This window comes from Hemiscyllium ocellatum, chromosome 34 (assembly GCF_020745735.1).
Source record: "Hemiscyllium ocellatum isolate sHemOce1 chromosome 34, sHemOce1.pat.X.cur, whole genome shotgun sequence".
NCBI lineage: Eukaryota > Metazoa > Chordata > Chondrichthyes > Orectolobiformes > Hemiscylliidae > Hemiscyllium > Hemiscyllium ocellatum.
Genome location: NC_083434.1, coordinates 32,399,052 through 32,418,674, shown reverse-complemented (window position 1 = coordinate 32,418,674; position 19,623 = coordinate 32,399,052). Strand labels below are relative to the sequence as shown.

The 19,623-nt window shown below is 40.9% G+C and overlaps 1 protein-coding gene across 2 annotated transcripts; it reads left to right on the top strand.

Annotated features, from left to right (window-relative positions):
* The first annotated feature begins 2,337 nt into the window (after positions 1-2,337).
* LOC132832177 (leukocyte elastase inhibitor A-like) lies at positions 2,338-19,120 on the top strand. Of its 2 annotated transcripts, none has more exons than XM_060849927.1 (7): positions 2,338-2,416; positions 7,495-7,673; positions 8,423-8,560; positions 10,325-10,442; positions 12,588-12,730; positions 14,423-14,590; positions 18,544-19,120. In XM_060849927.1, exons 2-7 carry the CDS (start codon positions 7,506-7,508, stop codon positions 18,946-18,948), a joined length of 1,140 nt encoding a protein of 379 aa, XP_060705910.1. In that variant the 5' UTR covers positions 2,338-2,416; positions 7,495-7,505; the 3' UTR covers positions 18,949-19,120. The 2 variants fall into 2 exon arrangements, with proteins under 2 accessions (XP_060705910.1, XP_060705911.1); XM_060849928.1 differs by having other exon boundaries at positions 2,352-2,422.
* Positions 19,121-19,623: the final 503 nt, after the last annotated feature.

Below are 19,623 nucleotides of genomic sequence, written 5' to 3'. Positions count from 1 at the left end.
ACAGAGGGCTGTGGGAGCCAATTTAGTGAGGTCATTTCAGACAGAGATAGACAGGTTCTTGATTTGGTCAGGAGATCAAAGGTTATATCAAAAGACAGGAGAATGGGATTAACGGCATTTGGCTCTTGTGGTGCAATATTAGTGTCTCAACCTCTTGGTGAGAAAGCCGGGATTCAAATCCTCCCTGCTTCAGAGTATGTCCGAGCACAACCTAATAGGTTAAGAGGGTGGTAATGGGGGTTGCTTTTCAGACTGGAGGCCTGTGACCAGTGGAGTGCCACAAGGATCGGTGCTGGGCCCTCTACTTTTTGTCATTTACATAAATGATTTGGATGCGAGCATAAGAGGTACAGTTAGTAAGTTTCCAGATGACACCAAAATTGGAGGTGCAGTGGACAGCGAAAAGGATTACCTCGGAGTACAACAGGATCTTGATCAGATGGGCCAATGGGCCGAGAAGTGGCAGCTGGAGTTTAATTCAGATAAATGTGAGTTGCTGCATTTTGGGAAAGCAAATCTTAGCAGGAGTTATACACTTAATGATAAGGTCCTAGGGAGTGTTGCTGAACAAAGAGACCTTGGAGTGCAGGTTCATAGCTCCTTGAAAGTGGAGTTGCAGGTAGCTAGGATAGTGAAGAAGGTGTTTGATATGCTTTCCTTGATTGGTCAGAGTATTGAGTACAGGAGTTAGGAGGTCATGTTGCAGCTGTACAGGACATTGGTCTGGCCACTGTTGGAATATTCCGTGCAATTTTCGTCTCCTTCCTATCAGAAAGATGTTGTGAGACTTGAAAGGGTTCAGAAAAGACTTACAAGGATGTTGCCAGGGTTGGAGGACTTGAGCTATAGCGAGAGGCTGAACAGGCTGGGGCTGTTTTCCCTGGAGCGTCAGAGGCTGAGGGGTGACCTTATAGAGGTTTACAAAATTATGAGGGGCATGGATAGGGTAAATAGGCAATGTCTTTTCCCTGTGATTGGGGAGTGCAGACCTAGAGGGCAAAGGTTTAGGATGAAAGGGGGCAAGATATAAAGGGACCTAAGGGGCAACATTTTCACACAGAGTTTGGTGTGTGTATGGAATGAGCTGCCAGAGGAAGTGGTGGGGGCTGGTACAATTACAGCATTTTGAAGGCATCTGGATGGGTACATGAATAGGAAGGGTTTGGAGGGATATGGACCAAGTGCCAGCAAATAGAACTAGATTAGCTTAGGATACCTGGTCAGCATGGACGAGTTGGACCGAGTGGTTTGTTTCTGTACCTTGCATCTCTATGACTGTATTACCAGGTTATAGTCCAACAGGTTTATTTGGAAGTACAAGTTTTCAGAGCACTGCTCCTTTGTCAGGTAGTGTGTGGAGTAGGATCATAGGGCACAGAATTTATGGTAAATACTCATTGCTCACTGATGCAATATATTGAAAAAAACCTAGATTGCTGTTCAATCATTCATCTTTTAGGTTGCAGGTTTCGGTTTATTAGTATGTAAATCCCAGAACGTTTTTCAAGTCACAATCTCAAAATGACTTAAGTTTTTATGAAGAAAAGTTGACATCTCAGCTCTGACAATGCATTCAGGTTGTGAGGTTAGAGTGTGTATTCCAATCTTAAGTCAGACTGGCTCTGTTTCCAAAGCAGGAATTTATAAAATGTCTTATGGATTCTAAAAAATATTGACTCCCTACAGATTGTGTGGTTTTTGAATAGAGTATATCTGCAAATACAATTCTGCAAATTCAGCCCATGGGCTTATATGGAAGTTTGCGTGCAGGTGGGTAGTGGAATCTTTATCCTGTGGTGAAAATGTCAAAAACTAGGGGCAGAGGTTTAAGGTGAGAGAGAGAAAGTTTAAGGAGATACATGTGGTAAGTGTTTTACACAGAAGGTGGTAGGTACCTGGAAGGTGCTGCTCGAGGTAGTGGTAGAAGCAGTAAGGATGGCAACGTTTGAGAGGCATCTAGAGAGAGACCTGAACAGGTGGGGAACAGCGGGATCTGGGCCATGAGCAGGCAGGTGGGATTAGTTTAGAATGGTATATTGGTCGGCACAGACATGATGGGCTGAAGGGTCTGTTCCTGTGCTGTGCTGTTCTCGGTTCTGTGTTCTAGGTTCATCCCTGGGCCAGTGCATTTCCACTGAGTACCTCACCGACCTGTATTCAGCAAGGGGTTTTGTTTCAGTTTCTGAGACTGTTCCGGAACATAGACACTTCGCAAAATCTCTGTAATTTGGCAACAACTTTCAAAACTCAAGCAAATCATAATCGATTAATTCCTGTTTGTTGGGAAGAGGAGTGGGAGGAGTGCAGTCAATTCGAGGCTGTGGGTGCGGAAACACTGGCATAAAACACCGCCCCAAAGGCGGGGACACCGAGAATACAAGGAAGTCGGAGCTGCTGAAAGATCCCGGAGCATCAGGTGAAGGTATTTCTATCTCAGCCGGGTCGCTCGGTTACCCTGCATCTCCCTATCAGCGTTGCATTCATTTCATATCTGAACCATGAAAGGCGCCAAGCAAATGCAAGCCTGAGGGTTGACAATGTTGCGTGTTTCCCTGCTGCAAATGTGTTATGTTGGAGTGTCCGAAAAATACGTCCATTCCAGAGGGCAGCCACGTAAAAGTCATGGTTTTTAAAAGTGGGAGACTAGCAGTGAATCGTGCAGATACTGTGGGACTTTTCTCCCCCGGATTAATGAAGGAGTTCAGAAAGGATCGCTGTGCGTCCAGATTTCCTGGAAACAGGGTGATGAGTTGAAAATAAGTCAGTGCGTTCCCCATGAATGTAAGAAATCGTCAAGCTGATCAAAGCAAGCAGGAATTCTTATTTTATATCAGCTTAATAGAAAGGACGTAGATTTCCAAAGAGCTTTTTGTTGAAACTTAGACAAATATCTCCTACTATTGGGAAGATGTTGTTAAAGGGTTCAGAAAAGATTTACAAGGATACTGCCAGGGTTGGAGCTCCAGGGAGAGGCTGAGTAGGGTGGGAGGTTTATAAAATGAGGAGTGGGGATCAGGTGAGAAGCCAAGGTCTTTTTCCCAGAGTGGGGGAGTCCAAAACTAGAGGGCATGGGTTCAAGGGCACATTTTTCACCTGAGGGTGGTATGTGTATGGAATGAGCTGCCAGAGGTCGTGGTGAAGGCTGGTACAATTTAAAAGGTATCTGGATGGGTTTATGAATATGAACGGTTTAGAGGGATATGGCCAAATGCTGGAAAGTGGGACAAGATTAATCCTGTACATCTGGTCAGCATGGACTAGATGGATGGAAGGATCTGTTTCTGTGCTGTACAACCCTATGACTCTAGACAATAGGAACAGGAGTAGGCCATTCGGCCCTTTGAACCTGCTGCTCCAATCAATATGACCATGTTTGATCATCTAACTCAGTATTCTTATTCCTGCTTTGTTCTATAGCCTATGAACCTTTAGCCCTCAGAATGACGCATAACTCTTTCTTGAAAACATTGACTGTTTTGGTCTCAACTGCTTTCTGTGGCAGAGAATTCCACAGTTTCACCACTGTCTGGGTAAAGCAATTTCTCCTCTTCTCAGTCTGAACTGTCCTGTCCTGTACCCTTCAAATATGACCCTGGTTGCAGACTCCCTAGTCATCGGGAACTCTGTCCTGCATCAACTCTGTTAGAAATGTATTGGTTTCTATGAGATTGCCCCTGCTGTCCAATCCTGATCTTGTGGGTTTAGAATGTGACAAAGCATGTTGCAGCCAAGAAATAGCTTTTGAAGTGAAGTGTTGTAATAAAGGAAATGAGGAAGCTGATTTGGTCACAGGAAGATCTCTCAAACACCAACGTCTTAATAGTCACTAACCATGTGAAGACTTTGAGGAACTCCAGCAGACATCTTTAATCAATAGAGAGGAAGAACTTCAGTTTATATCACACTTTTTTAACAATCGTGGGCTGATACAAAGTGGTGGACAGCCCATGATGAGCTTTTAGGTGTAGTTCACTGTTGTAATGTCAGATGTACAGAAGCCCATTTGTGCACAGCAAGATCCCATAATCAGAAATGAAATGAATGACCAGACAATTTGCTTAAGTCTGTTACTGAGGAAAAGATAGTGACCAGATGGTCTCTGTTTCCATGCTGGACTCTTCAGTCCAACCAGTCTATACTGAACGTAATCCCAAACTAAACTAGTCCCACCTGCCTGCTCCTGGTCCATATCCCTCCAAACCCTTCGTATTCGTGTACCGCACCAAATGTCTTTTAAATGGTGTCATTGTACCCACATTCACCACTTCTTCAGGAAGTACATTCCACACATGAACCACCCTCTCTGTAAAAGATTTGCTCCTCATGTCTTTTGTAAATCTCTCTCCTGTTACCTTAAAAATGTGCCCCGAAGCCTTGAAATATCTGGCAATGTCCTGGTAAATTTCTTCTGCAACTCTTCCAGCTTGATAATATCTTTCCTATAACTGAGCAAACAGGACTGGACACATACTGGACACTGTATTCCAGAAAAAGCCTCCACAATGTTGTATACAATCTCAACATGAACTTTCTAACCCCGACACTCAAAGGACTGAGCAATGAAGGCAAGCGTGACAAATGATTTTGTTTTAACCATCCTGTCTGTATGTGATGCAAACTTCAAAGAATTATGTGCAACACCTTATATTTATGACCAGGAACACCTTATATTTATGAACTCAAATGGTAATAGTAAGAAATAGTGATAATATACGGGGGAAAAAAAACTACATAATACAATAACAAAAACAAGGGATAGGTATAAAATATATAATATGATGACATCCACATGAGAAGACAGATGCAGCCTCTGGTTAACAACTCACTCACTCTGGGAAGTGTTGCCTTCATTCTGACTTTTGTTTAAAACAGATGATAAGCAAAAATGAACTCGCAGTTTGCACAAGGATATACAGTGAGTTGAATTATCCACATTAAACTCATTAAAAGCAGACACACAGAATGGGTGGTACTTGACCATAGTTAGCTTCAGAAACCAGTCAGCAGAGAGCTCAGAGGGACAAAGACACTCATCAGCAGCTGAGTCATCACTTTATACTTGTTACACCCCTCTGCTCCACAAGGGGTTGGAGTCTAACACTGAGGACATTAGCTCTGCTCCCAGCACAAAATGGCTGCAGGGCAGTTGTCAGGCTCGGTGACTGACATCTCAGCCCAGAGAGAAAACTGCAGCAGCAGCACTGTCTGATAGTCCCAGTTTATTACAGTAACTGGGCAATTGGAGGAGAAGCATAGGAGGTCAGGCAGTATCCGAGGAACAGGGGAATTAACGTTTTGGACGTAAGCCCTTCATCAGTAAACATCCGAAACGTTGATTCTCCTGCTCCTCAGATGCTGCCTGACCTGTTGTGCTTTTGCAGCACCACACTCTTGACTCTGATCTCCAACGTCTGCAGTCCTCACTTGCTGCTAGTTATCTGAAAGTTCTACGCAGAAGCAAAACTGTGGACTGGCCACGTTCTGCAAAAGCAAGTGGGAAAATCTTGAGAAACACACCAGAGAAAATGAAACAAAGTAAAATTCATACACACTTTTATACAGATAGCATGAAATGCAATTTAAAAAAAAATCTGGGATGCTTTCAGAGGGTCTGTGTGGAACTGTTGGACTAACTGGCCACCTTTTGGACAGTAGAAATTCTTTTCACAAAATGAAGGGAGTCCAGGATAGATATTTAAAATATATTTTTATTAAAAATAAAAAATAATTCAAACCAATATTTTTAAAAAAACCACTACTATATAAATAAATATATACTAACTATTAACTAAACTACAAAAGGAGAACCTTAACAATAATAATCATGACAATGACTATAACACAGCTCAGCAAAACAAAGCAATAGACCTTGATCATCGAGTGCATAAGTTTATACATATTCATACGTTCGTAGTTCGTACATACCAAATTCATTACTTAGAATTGCCATGGCTGTATAAAGGCCCATGTCAGTATGGCGGACAAATCTGTACCCAGGTAGTTCAAAAAGGGCTGCCACGTCTTATAGAAATTCTCAGTTTTATCGTGCACCATACTCATCAGAAAGTTCAAGGGGACGTGCTTAATGACTAAAGATGTGCAGGTCAAGTGAATTGGCCATGCTTAGGTGAAGGGGTAAATGTAGGGCTATGGGTGGGTTGTACTTCGGCGGGTCGGTGTGGACTGGTTGGGCCGAAGGGCCTGTTTCCACACTATAAGTAATCTAATAATTTTTTTCACTGACTTCCTTTACTCGCTGCTCAGAAGAGACCAGTGTTGAAACATGAATAACAGTGGCTGACCATTAGCTGAAGTGTTGATAATGTTGGACAATGGAACACAATATAAGAATGAGTCATCTTGCCTGATATTACATGCTCGGTAACGTGTTTTATGACCATAGGTTAATAAACGACTGAAAGAAGTTAAAATCAACGCCCTAAAGTCAAAAGATAAGACTTGACCTGATTGTTCAGCCCCTCAGCCTGTTAGGCTACTCAATCACCTTTTTGTTCCAATTCCTTATTAATTTTTCCTAACTTTAATTGGGTAATCTTTCTGCATTGTTTTATAGAGTAGATTAATCTAGTTAAAATGACTATAGTAACCGTGTGGTCTGTGGTAGAAGAGTAAATAGTAGACAAAAGCTCACCTGCGTGCATTTAACCTTCCACAATTTGATGACTAATTCCAGTGTAGGATTTGAGATGCTGGAGAAAAAAGTATTCAAACATTAGTTGTATTGAAAGATATCTTCTGTTTGAAAGTATGTTATTAGAAAAAAATTGTATTTCTTTCATGATAGTAACATTGTATTTAATGTCTTTAACATTGATTTTTAACAGCACATACAGTGATATTTCTGACTGCTTTCTCCGAGAAGGTGCATTTGGGCCTCACCTTTTTGTTTCACAATTATTTCCAAATATTATCGTGACACATCATCTACGTCACTTAAAGTTAAGCTATTTACTTTGGCTGACTGGAAAGTACAATGTTGATTTAAAAGCTGGTTTTTCAATATGAATGCATTGAAGAGAGATATTTTTGCCTCCAGTATTGACCGATTAACCAAGGTTGAAAAATGTGTTGCTGGAAAAGTGCAGCAGGTCAGGCAGCATCCAAGAAGCAGGAGAATCGATGTTCCTGAAGAAGGGCTTATGCCCGAAATGTCGTTTCTCCTGCTCCTTGGATGCTGCCTGACCTGCTGTGCTTTTCCAGTAACACATTTTTCAGCTCTGATCTCCAACATCTGCATTCCTCACTTTCTCCCAATTAACTAAGGTTACCTCAGCAACTTCATCTTAGTCATACAAAGAATAAAAGCCTGTATGCAGTTTTATAGCAAGGTTGTAAACATTTCACTGCAAACGCCCAGTTTGCAATTTCTTAGAAGTCAGTTCTTTCCTCAGTTTCAAAACTTGGTGAATCATGTACCTTCTTGAGAACCTTGTCATACTAAACATTTGTGATTTATATTTATTTTCTTTGCAGTGTAAAACACCATGGAGGAGCTAAGCAAAGCAAATTGCCTTTTCACTCTGGACCTATTCAGAAAGCTGATTGAAAGCAATCAAGACGGCAACATCTTTTTTTCTCCATTCAGCATCTCTGCTGCATTGGCCATGGTTCACCTTGGAGCGAAAAATAACACGGCATCTCAGATGGCAAAAGTATGTATGAAATAAGCCTGTGTTCTCTTGATAAACTCAGTAGGTGAGAGCAGGAAGTGAGGAGCAGAACTTAGAGTCAGAGATTCAATTCTTAGTTGATGCTGTGAGCTGATCTAAGTGAAATCTTCATTGGTCTGGATGGGAGTATGTACTGGAGTTCCTGCTTCATTACTCTGACCTCTACTGCTTTGAACGTGTGGACGCTGGCTGAGATCAGAATTGCTTCTTAAATGACTTGACCCTTGGTTGAATAAATGACTGACAAATAGTCTCTCACTTTAGAACTGTAGAATGGCTTCTTTAGGTATTCTTGAAGGCTGATCAACAATGCAGAATAGTATCTCAGCACAGAATAAATGCCTGCAGGGAATGTGTGAAGGAAACCAACAGGAACCAAAATGGCAGAAAGAGAATATACGACCGTAAGACATAGGAGCAGAAGTAGGCTATTCATTCCGTAGCGCCTGTTCTGCCATTTAATGGGAACATGGCGGATCTGATAATCCTAAACTCCATTTCCCTTCCTCATTCCCATAACCTGAGATTGCCGCACTAATCAAAAATCTATCTCAACATTGAATATTCTTTACAACCCAACCTCTACACCCTCTGCAGTAAAGAATTCCAAACATTCACAACCTGCTGAGACAATAAAGTCCTCCTCATCCCTGTTCTAACTGGACTTAAATATAATTCGCAGCTTCTTCAATTCCGTGTGATGTTTATTTTCTGCATTCTTCTGATAACAGACTCTTCATTTTGATCAAGTTCAAAACGTCCACTCTAGATTCCAGGAAATGCAATCGGAGATTAACCGAGCTGATGCTCCATATCTGTTGAAAATGGCCAATCGACTGTATGGAGAGAAGACCTATAGCTTCCTGGAGGTAAGTTGTGAGTTGGTCACCAGTTTCCACATTCTTCCACTTTCCTGGAACTAGGCTAGAAAACTCATGCCAGTTGTGCTGCATGTGGATTCTTACAACGATCCTTTCAAAGACAGAGTTCCAGCTATCTGGCAAATAACTTTGGCACCATGGAAATGCCAAGTAATTCCCTTTGGTATTTAATGGCATTAAATTATGACCATAGCTGAAGTTAATACTGAACAAGTCAGATCCTAAAATGAACCCTGGCTTGATAAGTAAAATGTTTAAATTTTTTTTGTAGGTTTGGTTAGTCACTGAATATGTTTTCTTGAGGCTGCCAATGCACTTTAACATAAGAACACAATGTTACTACACAAAAGAAGTAAAAACAAACAATGCTTTATAAAATAGTTTAGGAAACATAACTTAAGCAGTAAAATAATGTTTCAGTCTTCTTCCCAGAGGTATCCTTTTCAGATATGCATCCAAGAGAATTATCACTCACATCTCATTGCCCACATTTCTTTCCTTGTTGATTTTTCCTAATTCTCCTTCTGGGTCCATTTTATAATTTCTTTCCAATTCTGATGGCCTAAACCTATTTTCAGTTCAGACAACTTGAACACTTCCATACAAAATCTCATGGCTTGGAGACTTCACAAACCCAACAGACATTTCAGGTGCTCAGATGAAACTCTTCCTTCGTGAACTGATCTCCTGATTGTTTTCCTCGGACGAAGCTAAAAGCTGTTTCTGAATTGAAATCTAAGGCCTGGATTGTTTTCACTGTCATTATAAATAGTTCTATTTGATCGGGAAGTTGACTGAATCTTGTGCTTTATTTAGAAATGGTGTTCATAAGTCTTGCTTTCAATGTTTCACTTTCTTTTAAAGTAAAATCCCATTTGCTTCCACAAAACTGAAAACAAAACCTATTTGCCTCTATTTTAACAATCCAGTCTCTCAAATGGTAATATATTCTACACCTTTTATCAAAATTACTATTGTTGAATCTGAGTCTCTAACATATTGAGCACAATTGACCAGGAACAGAACTGGACCAACCATAAGAATACTGTGGCTATAAGGGTGGGTCAGAGGCTCAGAATTCTGAGGCAAGTAACTCACTTGCAGTCTCCATAATGCTTGTCCATCCTCTAGAAGGTACTAATCAGAGGTGTAGTGGAATTGCCTCCTCTTGCTTGGATGTGTAGTTCCCACAACACTCCATAAATCAAATGCTGCCAAGGAGAAAATGTCCCACTTGGTTGGTATGCCACCTTTAACATTCATTCCTTTCACTACTGATAATTGGCAACAGCAGTGTGTACTGTTTACAAGATGCATTGCTGGAATTCACCAATGTTTCTTTGACAGTACCTTCCAAACCCATGACTTTGACTATCTAGAAGGACAAGGACAAGGACAAGAGACGTTTGACAACACTACCATCTGTAAGTAACCCACCAAGTCACACACCATCCTAATTTAAAACTATTTTGCTGTTCCTTGACTACCATTTGATCGAAATTCTGGAACTGCCTTCTCAATGCACCACTGCCACCTTCTCAAGGGCATTTGAGGATGTGCCATAAATGCTGACCTATCCAGCAAAGCCATATCCCAGCATCCAACATTCTTCAAATCTATTTAAATGTTGCTGTGCAGACAACACACCAACGTTTAGCAATTCTGGTGGTCAACTATTTGATCATTATTAAATCAGATCTTCAAAATCTTCCAAAATGTGTAGAATTCTGTTTTCCATTATGTATTGTGCAGGAATTCCTTACGTCCTCCATGAAATTCTATGGAGCAAAGATGTCTGCAGTTGATTTCCGAACTGCTGCAAATGGGATTAGGCAGGAGATCAATAAATGGGTGGAAACAGAGACTGCAAGTAAGTTGTTCTCCTCATTCGGTCATTTGCAATCTGAGGTTAAAGCAAGAATTGAAATATATAAAACCAGAGAAATTTGAATGTTGGAATTGAAAGAAATAAATTTAAAGAAGTTTTATTGAGAGCATAAAGTAGATGCTGTGAACTTGTCACCTCTCCTGACATTCTCCAGTCATTTCTGTCTTTGTTTGAGATTTCCAATATCTGCAGTTCTTTATTTTCTGCTTATTAAATTAACCCTTGTGGACCTGAGCCAGGTTACCTTGATTTAAGGTCTGAGTGGAAGCAGTTGGCTTGTTGGTCTGGAATCTGACTTTTTGTTTTGTGATGAATGAATATGCTCGAATTGAGGACACGGTCTCTCGTTATTCAATATTCAAGGGCCTTTTCGGTCTGAAAGATGCTTAAACTGGATATAACAGGATGACGATTGAGTAACAGTAACTACAAAGACATGAAGGAGTTTCTGAGGAGAGTTGGTGGGACCAGCCTAACAGGGAAGACAGTGGAGCAGCAATGGCAGGGGTTTCTGTGGGCAATTTGGGAGGCACAGCTGAAATTCATTCCATGGAGGAAGAAACGGACTGAAGGGAAGAGGAGGCTACTATTATGGCTGACAAGGGAAGTCAAGGACAGCATAAAAGCAAAAGAAAAAAGTATGCAATGTAGTGAAGATTAATGGGAGGCCAGAGAATTGTGAACCTTTAAAAAAGCATCAGATCACAAATAAAGCAGTAAGGAGAGCAGGGAAGGATGAAATATAAGGATGAACAAGCTGAAAGATAGAAAACTACAAAAGGTTTATTTTGTACGTATAAGTAGTTTTGCGGTGTGTGTGTGTGTGTGTGTGTGTGTGTGTGTGTGTGTGTGTGTGTGTGTGCGTGGAACGAGTGTAGACATTGGGCCAGTAGAAAATGAGGCTGGACAAGAAGGTATTAAGTCAATTAAATGAGAGAGCCAGTACACATGATCTATTTTGATTTCCAGAATGCTCTTGATTAAATGTGTGTGGGAGGCTGCTAAATAAGTTGCTAACAGTGTTAGGGGTACGGTACAGGCATGGAAAGACGATTGGCTGACTGGCAGAAGCAGAGAGTGAGAATAAAGGGATTCTGTTTCCAGGATAGCAGCTGGTGACTTGTGGAATTTTGCAGAGGTCTGTGTTCAGATTCAGATCTGTTTCACGTTATAGCTAACAATCTGGATAAAAGAATTGAAGGTATTTGCAGATGACAAAGATCGGTGGAAGGACAGGTAGTGTTGAGGCTGTAGAAGGCAAATGCGAAATGCACAGTCATTTTGAGAGGGCAAGCATACAATTATGGATATATTTTTTAGCACGTTCCTCTGTTTTCATCCAAATCTACCATAGCTTTGGTACTTGGTTAGAAGATTCTATACTGGGAAGGTTCATCTGGCACTTATTATGACCAGAAAAGGGCACAGATTGTGACGTGACCAGGATAACCATACCAAATCCGGATAGCAATACCATTTGCAACTGTCGAGGAAATTGAGATTATGAATATAGAATCCAGTCATTTTCCGAGTCATTGACGCTGCATCTAAAACCAATGAAGTGACATCATGTAAGGGACCACATTCTTTTTGGACTGTAAACTGGAATGGAAACACAAATGCAATGGAGCTGAGATACCAGGAGAATTTTGCAACATGGGAATATTAAGGGATGTCCATTTTTAGCTGTTTAAGAAAATATTGCTTTTCAAAACAGTGAGGGGAATATTTTGATATCAAGAGTCTTTAAGTGAACGAAGGCTGAGTTATCACAATCCTTGGATTGGTCAAGTCACAGTTTGTTGGAGATCAATTCGGGGAATTCTGGGGTTTGATTTCCATCTGCTATCCCAGTGAGCTGTAACTTCCTGTAAACTAGCAGAAGAATGCAGACAAAACAATATTTGTTTAATTGATGTTTTGTGGGAAGGTCTGCTGGTTTTTATAAATTCTTGAATGCTAATATTTTCAAAGATAACTAATCAAAATCTTTGGGTACTGTTAACAAAATACTGTTTCTCTCCTGACTTCTTTAATTCACAAAACAAATGACAAATGGCAGAAACTGTTCCCTTTTGTTTTGTTGTCTTCCAGTGTGCTGATTTTGCTGAATTTTATTCCATTTAGGTAAAATCAAAGACTTGCTGGCTGAGGGCTCAGTGCACAGTGATACTAGACTCGTGTTGGTGAATGCTATCTACTTCAAAGGAACCTGGGCTAAGACCTTTGATGAAAAAAAGACAAGGGAAATGCCATTCAAACTGAATAAGGTAATCCAGACCAAGTATTGGCACTGCATCAGGTCAGTTATTTTCTTTGGAGGCAAGGTAGTCAGCTAGATTTTCTTTGAGTTGGGATGATGCAGAGATCTCTTAAAAACACCTGGATTTACACACACACTGTGGGACGTAGGAAGTTATGGCAGGCCAGAAACACTGTCAAATGATGGATAAGATCTTCAATTGTCATGTTCTGACATTATGTAAATTCCCAGACATATGAAAAAGAATGAAAGAAGGCCATTGCTGCCAGAATTTTAAAGCAAACCATTATTTCCAGATTGCATTGATTTGATGTGTCTTTTGCTGTAACTTAGAAAAAAACACAACTACTTGTTCCCATTTGACAGGCTTCATTGCTGTAATTTCCTAAGGGTTTGTATTATTGCTGAACCCATTATAAACGTTTGGTTGAATTTAAAATGATTCAAATGTACTTATCACAGCAGAGTGTTTGAGTTCACATTCTGATTGACATTTTGAAGAGGCTATTGCAGTATTAAAGATTTTTGATGTGGAAGAACACTGAAATTTGTTTGTTCAACAACAAATTAACCAACTGAATGGATTTAAAAACTTTGGGATTCATGAATGATCGTTTTTTACTTTGTGTGCCAAGTATGGATGAGTGGAGTGGCACAGTGGCTCAGTGGTTAGCACTGTTGCCTCACAGCACCAGGGACCCAGTTTTGTTTCCACCCCTGGGTGACTGTGTGAGTTTGCACACTCTCTCTCCCTGTCTCTGCATGGGGTTCCCAAGGTGCTCCAGTTTCCTCTCTCAATGCAAAGCAGTGCAGGGTTGGTGAATTGACTATGCTAAATTGCCCATAGTTTCCAGGAAATTGCAGGACTTCTGGATTAGCCACGGGAAATGCAGGGATAGAGTAGGGGGTGGGATGCTCTTCGGAGTGTTGGTGTGGACCTGTTGGGCTGAATGTCTTCCACACTGGGGCTGCTATGAGAAGGGCCTGGGACCCTTGTGCTGTGAGACAGCAGTGTGAATGATTGAGCCACCTTGCAGCTCCACAATATATGATGATATTCCTTTCTTCCAAGCAATATCCTTACAAACACCAAAGCCCAGAAATGATTTGCTCCTACCTTCACAGCAAAGCTTCTTCAACAGGCTGGTACTGCTGTGAAGGTAGTAGCAAATCATTCCTGTGAAATTCTACTCAGTCACTCGATGCTCTCTTTCACTTACTATATCTTCCTGATTTAACTGAAAAGAAACTGCAAGCTAACCTCAGTATCGCATCAATCTCAGAACGAGCATCTACCTGTCTCTGCAGCTAAATCCCTTTAACTAAACACCAAACCCAATCTCTTCATTTCAAGGATATTAAAATGGTTTGTTCATGAACAAGCTCCACACCTCAAGGCTCAAAGCTCACAACAAAGTTTTTTAGAAATAACACTAAATGTCCGTCCCTTCTGAACATGAGAAAAAGTACGAATGGTTTAAACTATGCCTTACTCTGAATAAGAATGTGTATTAGGTACACTCACACACTTACATAGAAATACTGGTTTGTAAGTTATTGCCTTCCCCATTGTGTTTGTCCCCATTTTTGACAATTCCATTATTTATTTTTAAATAGTTTTCATTATCATTTCCTTCATCAAAATATTATTTTGCAACTAAAGTTTCTAAAAATAAAGTGCTTTGATTACTTTCAATAGAATGAAACGAAGCTAGTGAAAATGATGTACCTAAAGAAGAAGTTCTTTATCTCTCATGTTCAAGAATTTAAACTCCAAGTTCTCGAGCTACCATATGTTGGTAATGACTTAAGCATGATCATTTTGTTGCCAGATGACATCATGGATGATTCTACAGGCCTGAAACAGGTACTCCATCTTTTCATCATTTCAAGTTAACATAGTTACTAAGAGCAGGGTCAGCCATTCGGACCTACAAGCCTACTCCGCTATTCAGTACTGCCATGGCTGTTCCCCTATCTGAATGCTGTAGTCCCACTTCTTCCCCTTTAGCCCTTGATGCCTTTAACATCTAAAAAGACTTGTCTCTTGATTTTTGGATGAGATACAGATGATCAGGTGCCAGATGTAAAAAAACAAAAAGCATTCACACGATACCGTGATTGTGAGAGACAGGCTGGATGGTCCAGAGGGTCTCTTCCTGTCCATCATTCTTGCACTTGTTGAATTTAGAATTAGATGGAGAGACAGCCTAAAGAAATAAAAAAATGTAAGGATGGACATTGAAGACAAATGCTACTCAGTGGCAGACCTGATCACAAAATCTAATGAAGACATTTGTGTTTGGCCATCAGGGAGTAGAAAAGCTGGAAAAGGAATTTGATGACTGGATGTAAACACAGAAGGTTCAGAGACAAGTTGCTGTTGACAAAGTGTAATTAGCGTTGGGAGACGGGTGACCACAACCAGTTCATTTTGCATGTCAATTATGCCAAAAATCACACAGAATGCTTCATGTAGTTTCCATGTTGTTTTCTTCACCCTTCTGTCATATCAATGCTATCTGAGGTGGGAACGGCTCCTCCATTCACTTCCCATTGACTACAAAGCCAGTGTTCACATACCATCCTAAACTTCAAGTCAAAATTGACTGGAAACACTGATGTGGTATTGAAGGACGGTATACTAGGCAAGAGTTGTGGGTACAATACCTGCCTGATCTTCCTCTTCTGGCTGAGAGAGGAAAACATTTCGCATTTATACCATTATATGTGAATATATTACAATGTTGAAAATGAAATATAAACAGTAAAGGGAGTAATGGGAATGTTAGCATGCTAACTCATTATAATTGGCTTACATGAAAAATGGTCTGTTCAATTCATTTGCTCCATGATGAACTACCTACTGAGGATTGAAATGTTCATTGTGATTAACTTCAAAATATGAAATACTTTCACTCTGAATACACAAAGGTCTATCGTGCAGGTAGAGACAGTAAAATAGTACAAACATTATACTTAGTACACAACTTACCAGCTTGTTCATAAATTTCAGTCTGAACAATGTTACCTTGGGTTGTTTGCTCCTCAGTTCATGCTTTTCTGCCAGCACGCAATGTTTTAGAAAGAACCACGTCTCTGAGCTGCTTTTTAATCTGCCTATAGATTGTGTGAGGGTAGAATTAAGGCTGAGTCCTCAGATGATTCTGGAGCAGATGGCGATTGCAGAGAGTGAGAGAGAGGCAAAGCCAAGCAGGGATTTGCAATTAATGAGGAGAACTCTAAAACTGAGGCTTTGCTTGACTTGTGGAGACAATGCAGGCTGACCTGACGTAGATATACTGGTTGGCTAGGTTTGATCACATGGAATGCAGGGAGAGCTAATCATTTAGATATCAAATTGGCTTGAAGGTAGGAAATGGAATAGTGGTGCAGGGCTCTTTATTGGAGTGGAGGAATGTGACAAGTGGTGTGATGACAGGATTGGCCCTGGGTCCACTGCTTTTCATTTATGCAAATGATTTGGATATTAATACAGGAAACATGGTTAGTAGGATTGCAGGTGACACCTATATTGATGTTACAGTGGACAGTAGTAAATTGTCTCAGGGTAAAACTGGACCTTGATCAGACGCGCAGAAGAGTGCCAGATGGAGTTTGATTCATATATATGTGAAGTGTTGCATTTTGGTCAGGCAAATCAGGGCAGAACGTATACATTTAATAGTAGGGCCCTGGGGAATGTTGCCGTGTAAACGGACCTCAGGATGTAGGTGCATAATTCCTTGAAAGTAGTCACAAGTAGATGGTGGTGAAGAAGACATTTAGCATGCTTACCTTCATTCGTCAGTGCATTGAGTATAGGAGTTAGGAGATCAAGTTTCGGACAGTACGGTCCATTGGTTCAGCCACTTTTGGAATAGTGTGCTCAGTTCTGGTCTCCGTGCTATAGGCAACATTATTGCAAAACTTGAAAGGGTACAGAAGAGATTTACAAGGATGTTGCCAGGATTGGAAGGACTGAGCTTTAGGGAGAGGCTGAATTGACTGGGGCTGTTTTTCCTGGGGTATTAAGAGTCTGAGGCATGACCTTATAGACGTTTATAAAATCATGAGGTGCTTGTATCAGGTGAATAGCCAAGGTCTTTTCACCAGGGTGGAGGACCCAAAACTAAAGGCATAGTTATACGGTGAGAGGGGAAAGATTTAAAAGGGACTTGAGGGACAACTTTTTCACACAGAAGGTAGTGCGTGAAAGGAATGAACTGCAGGAGTAAATGGTGGAGGTGGATACAATTATAACATTTAAAAGATGTATGGAGGAGTCTGTGAATAGGAAGGGTTAGAGCTACATGTACCAAATGCTGACAAATGGCATTAGATCATTTTAGGAAATCTGGTCGTCAAGAATGAAGTGGATCGAAGGGTCTGTTTCCATGCTGTGTAACTCTATGACTCTGATTTGGAGGTGCTGATGTTGGACTGGGATGCACAAAATTAAAAATCACACAACAACCATATGGAATATAGGTAAAGTAGTGTTACTTCTGGAAGCATAATTGCTTATGCAAGGTGAATGAACTAACCTACCCCAGTGTAGAATTGTTTCAGCAAAGAGCTGAATTAGCTAAAATGTGCATACAAGAATGGAACATTCCTGCAAACAATGGAAGGTGTTACAGACACATAGATAAGTTGAAAAAGAACATCAAGATATTCCAAGCTCAGCAAATTTCTCTCATGTCAGCACTGAGGCGAGCCAAGTCACTCACTTACAGGGGGGAGGGTCGCCTGGATTGGAGTAGGGGGAGAAGTAAACAAGGCTGGGGCAGAGTGCAGCTGGGCAGGGGCAAAACACAATAAGGAATATTGATAGGTTTGAAGGCCAGTGAGGTAAATGGGGAAGGACCGAGAATTAAAATGTATAAATTGTGGAGTAATTTCTGGATCGGGGTGGCTACTTGCTAGTCATCCCTTCTTGCAAGAACATTTCAATGAAATTCGCTGCTTCAGAATTTGACTCGGACTGAAATTTATTACATTGTGAGCTCTGTTTCTCACAACAGGTTATAGTCCAACAGGTTTATTTGGAAGACCACCTGATGAAGGAGCAGCGCTACAAAAGTTAGTGCTTCTGAATAAACTTGTAGGACTATAACCTGGTGTTGTGATTTTTATCTATGACTCTACATTGTGTAATGTCTCAGAGTCGGGATATCAGTATGCCTTTTGGATACATCCTCATGTTACCATCATTGCATCATTGCACGTGACCTAGGGTTTCATTATGTTAAGGGGTCATACTTCAACTTCCCTCAGGTCACTTGAAGTATGACACACTCCTGGAAGCATACGGTGGCTCAGTGGTTAGCACTGCTTCCAAGCACTATACTCCTGTGTTTGATTACAGCTTCAGGTGGCTGTCTGTATCGAGTTTATACATTGTCCCTGTGTCCAAAGATGTCCAGGTTAGGTGGATTGCCCATGTTAAATTGTGCATTGTATCCAGACTAGGTTGGTTAGCCATCGGGAATGCAGGGTTGTAGGTTAGGAGGGTGGTTTGGGTGGGATGGCCTGTTTTTACACGACAGCAATTGTATGTTCTCTGCTGCAGCCTAACAATTTGCTATTAGTCTAGACACTTGTGAGGAATGTAATGTTTCTTCCTACTAGTTAGATGTAATAAATGGCTGTTGGAATCTTTAGTGCCACATTATTCATTCCCAGTTATTTATATGACAGGAGATAACTTAAGCATTGCCCCATCAGGTGGAAGCAAACTCTCAGCACCTAGTCATTTTTTACCGGAGCTTTTCTTGCTTCGTGACTAACTTGTATCTCTTTGTTTTGTTGTGTCAGCTGGAGCAGGAACTTACATTAGAAAAACTACAAGAATGGACACATCCAAACCATATGAGAAAGCTGGACGTTCATGTTCATCTGCCCAAATTTAAACTGGAAGGTGATTATGAGCTGAACTCGCCCCTGTCCAGTTTAGGCATGGGGGATGTTTTTGATAGTACGATGGCCGATCTATCTGGAATGTCTGCAACTCGTGACTTGTATGTCTCCAAAGTTGCACACAAGTCTTTTGTGGAAGTGAATGAGGAGGGAACTGAAGCAGCAGCAGCTACAGCAGTGATGTTTACAAGTTGTGCGCTGATGGATGAAGAGTATTTCACTGCTGATCATGCCTTCCTCTTTTTCATCAGGCACAACAAAACAAAGAGTATTCTGTTCTTTGGCAGGTACTCTTCTCCCTGAATACCACCCTAAGTAACAATACACAATAAAACCCGAAAGCAAAATGTGGAAAATACATTGCCATTTAACGTACAAGACTAATTTTAATGGTAATACATAAGATGCGGGTGTATTTTACTTGGACCTCTTTTGTATGCCAAAAAGACTGTGTTTACAAATAAAAACTCAATTGAAATGAACACAATACAGATTCAGTTCATCAAAAGAAAAATGCTGTAAATCTGCAATGTCAAGAAAATCTTCTGCAAGTACTCAGCAGGTCTGGCCGTATCTATATAGAGAGAGAAACAGAGTTCACCTTTTTCTGTATGATAGACCTTTCATCAGAGTTATTCCTTCTCCCAGAATCCACCAAAGGAATTGTCAACCACAGAAAAAGCATTCAAATGCAACCAAATAGGTTAAAACTCCAGTTACTAACCCTTCCAAAACATCAATGGTAGATTGCAAAAGCAGGCAGATTTCTGGCCAGCCACTGATTTCTTTCTGTGCAATATACCTCGGTCCTTTGGGGGCTTCACTTAAAAAGTGTGGTGCTGGAAAAGCACAGCAGGTCAGGCAGCATCCGAGGAGCAGGAGAGTCGACGTTTTGGGCATAAGCTGTTCGACTCGCCTGCTCTTTAGATGCTGCCTGACCTGCTGTGCTTTTCCAGCGCCACACTTTTTGACTCTGAT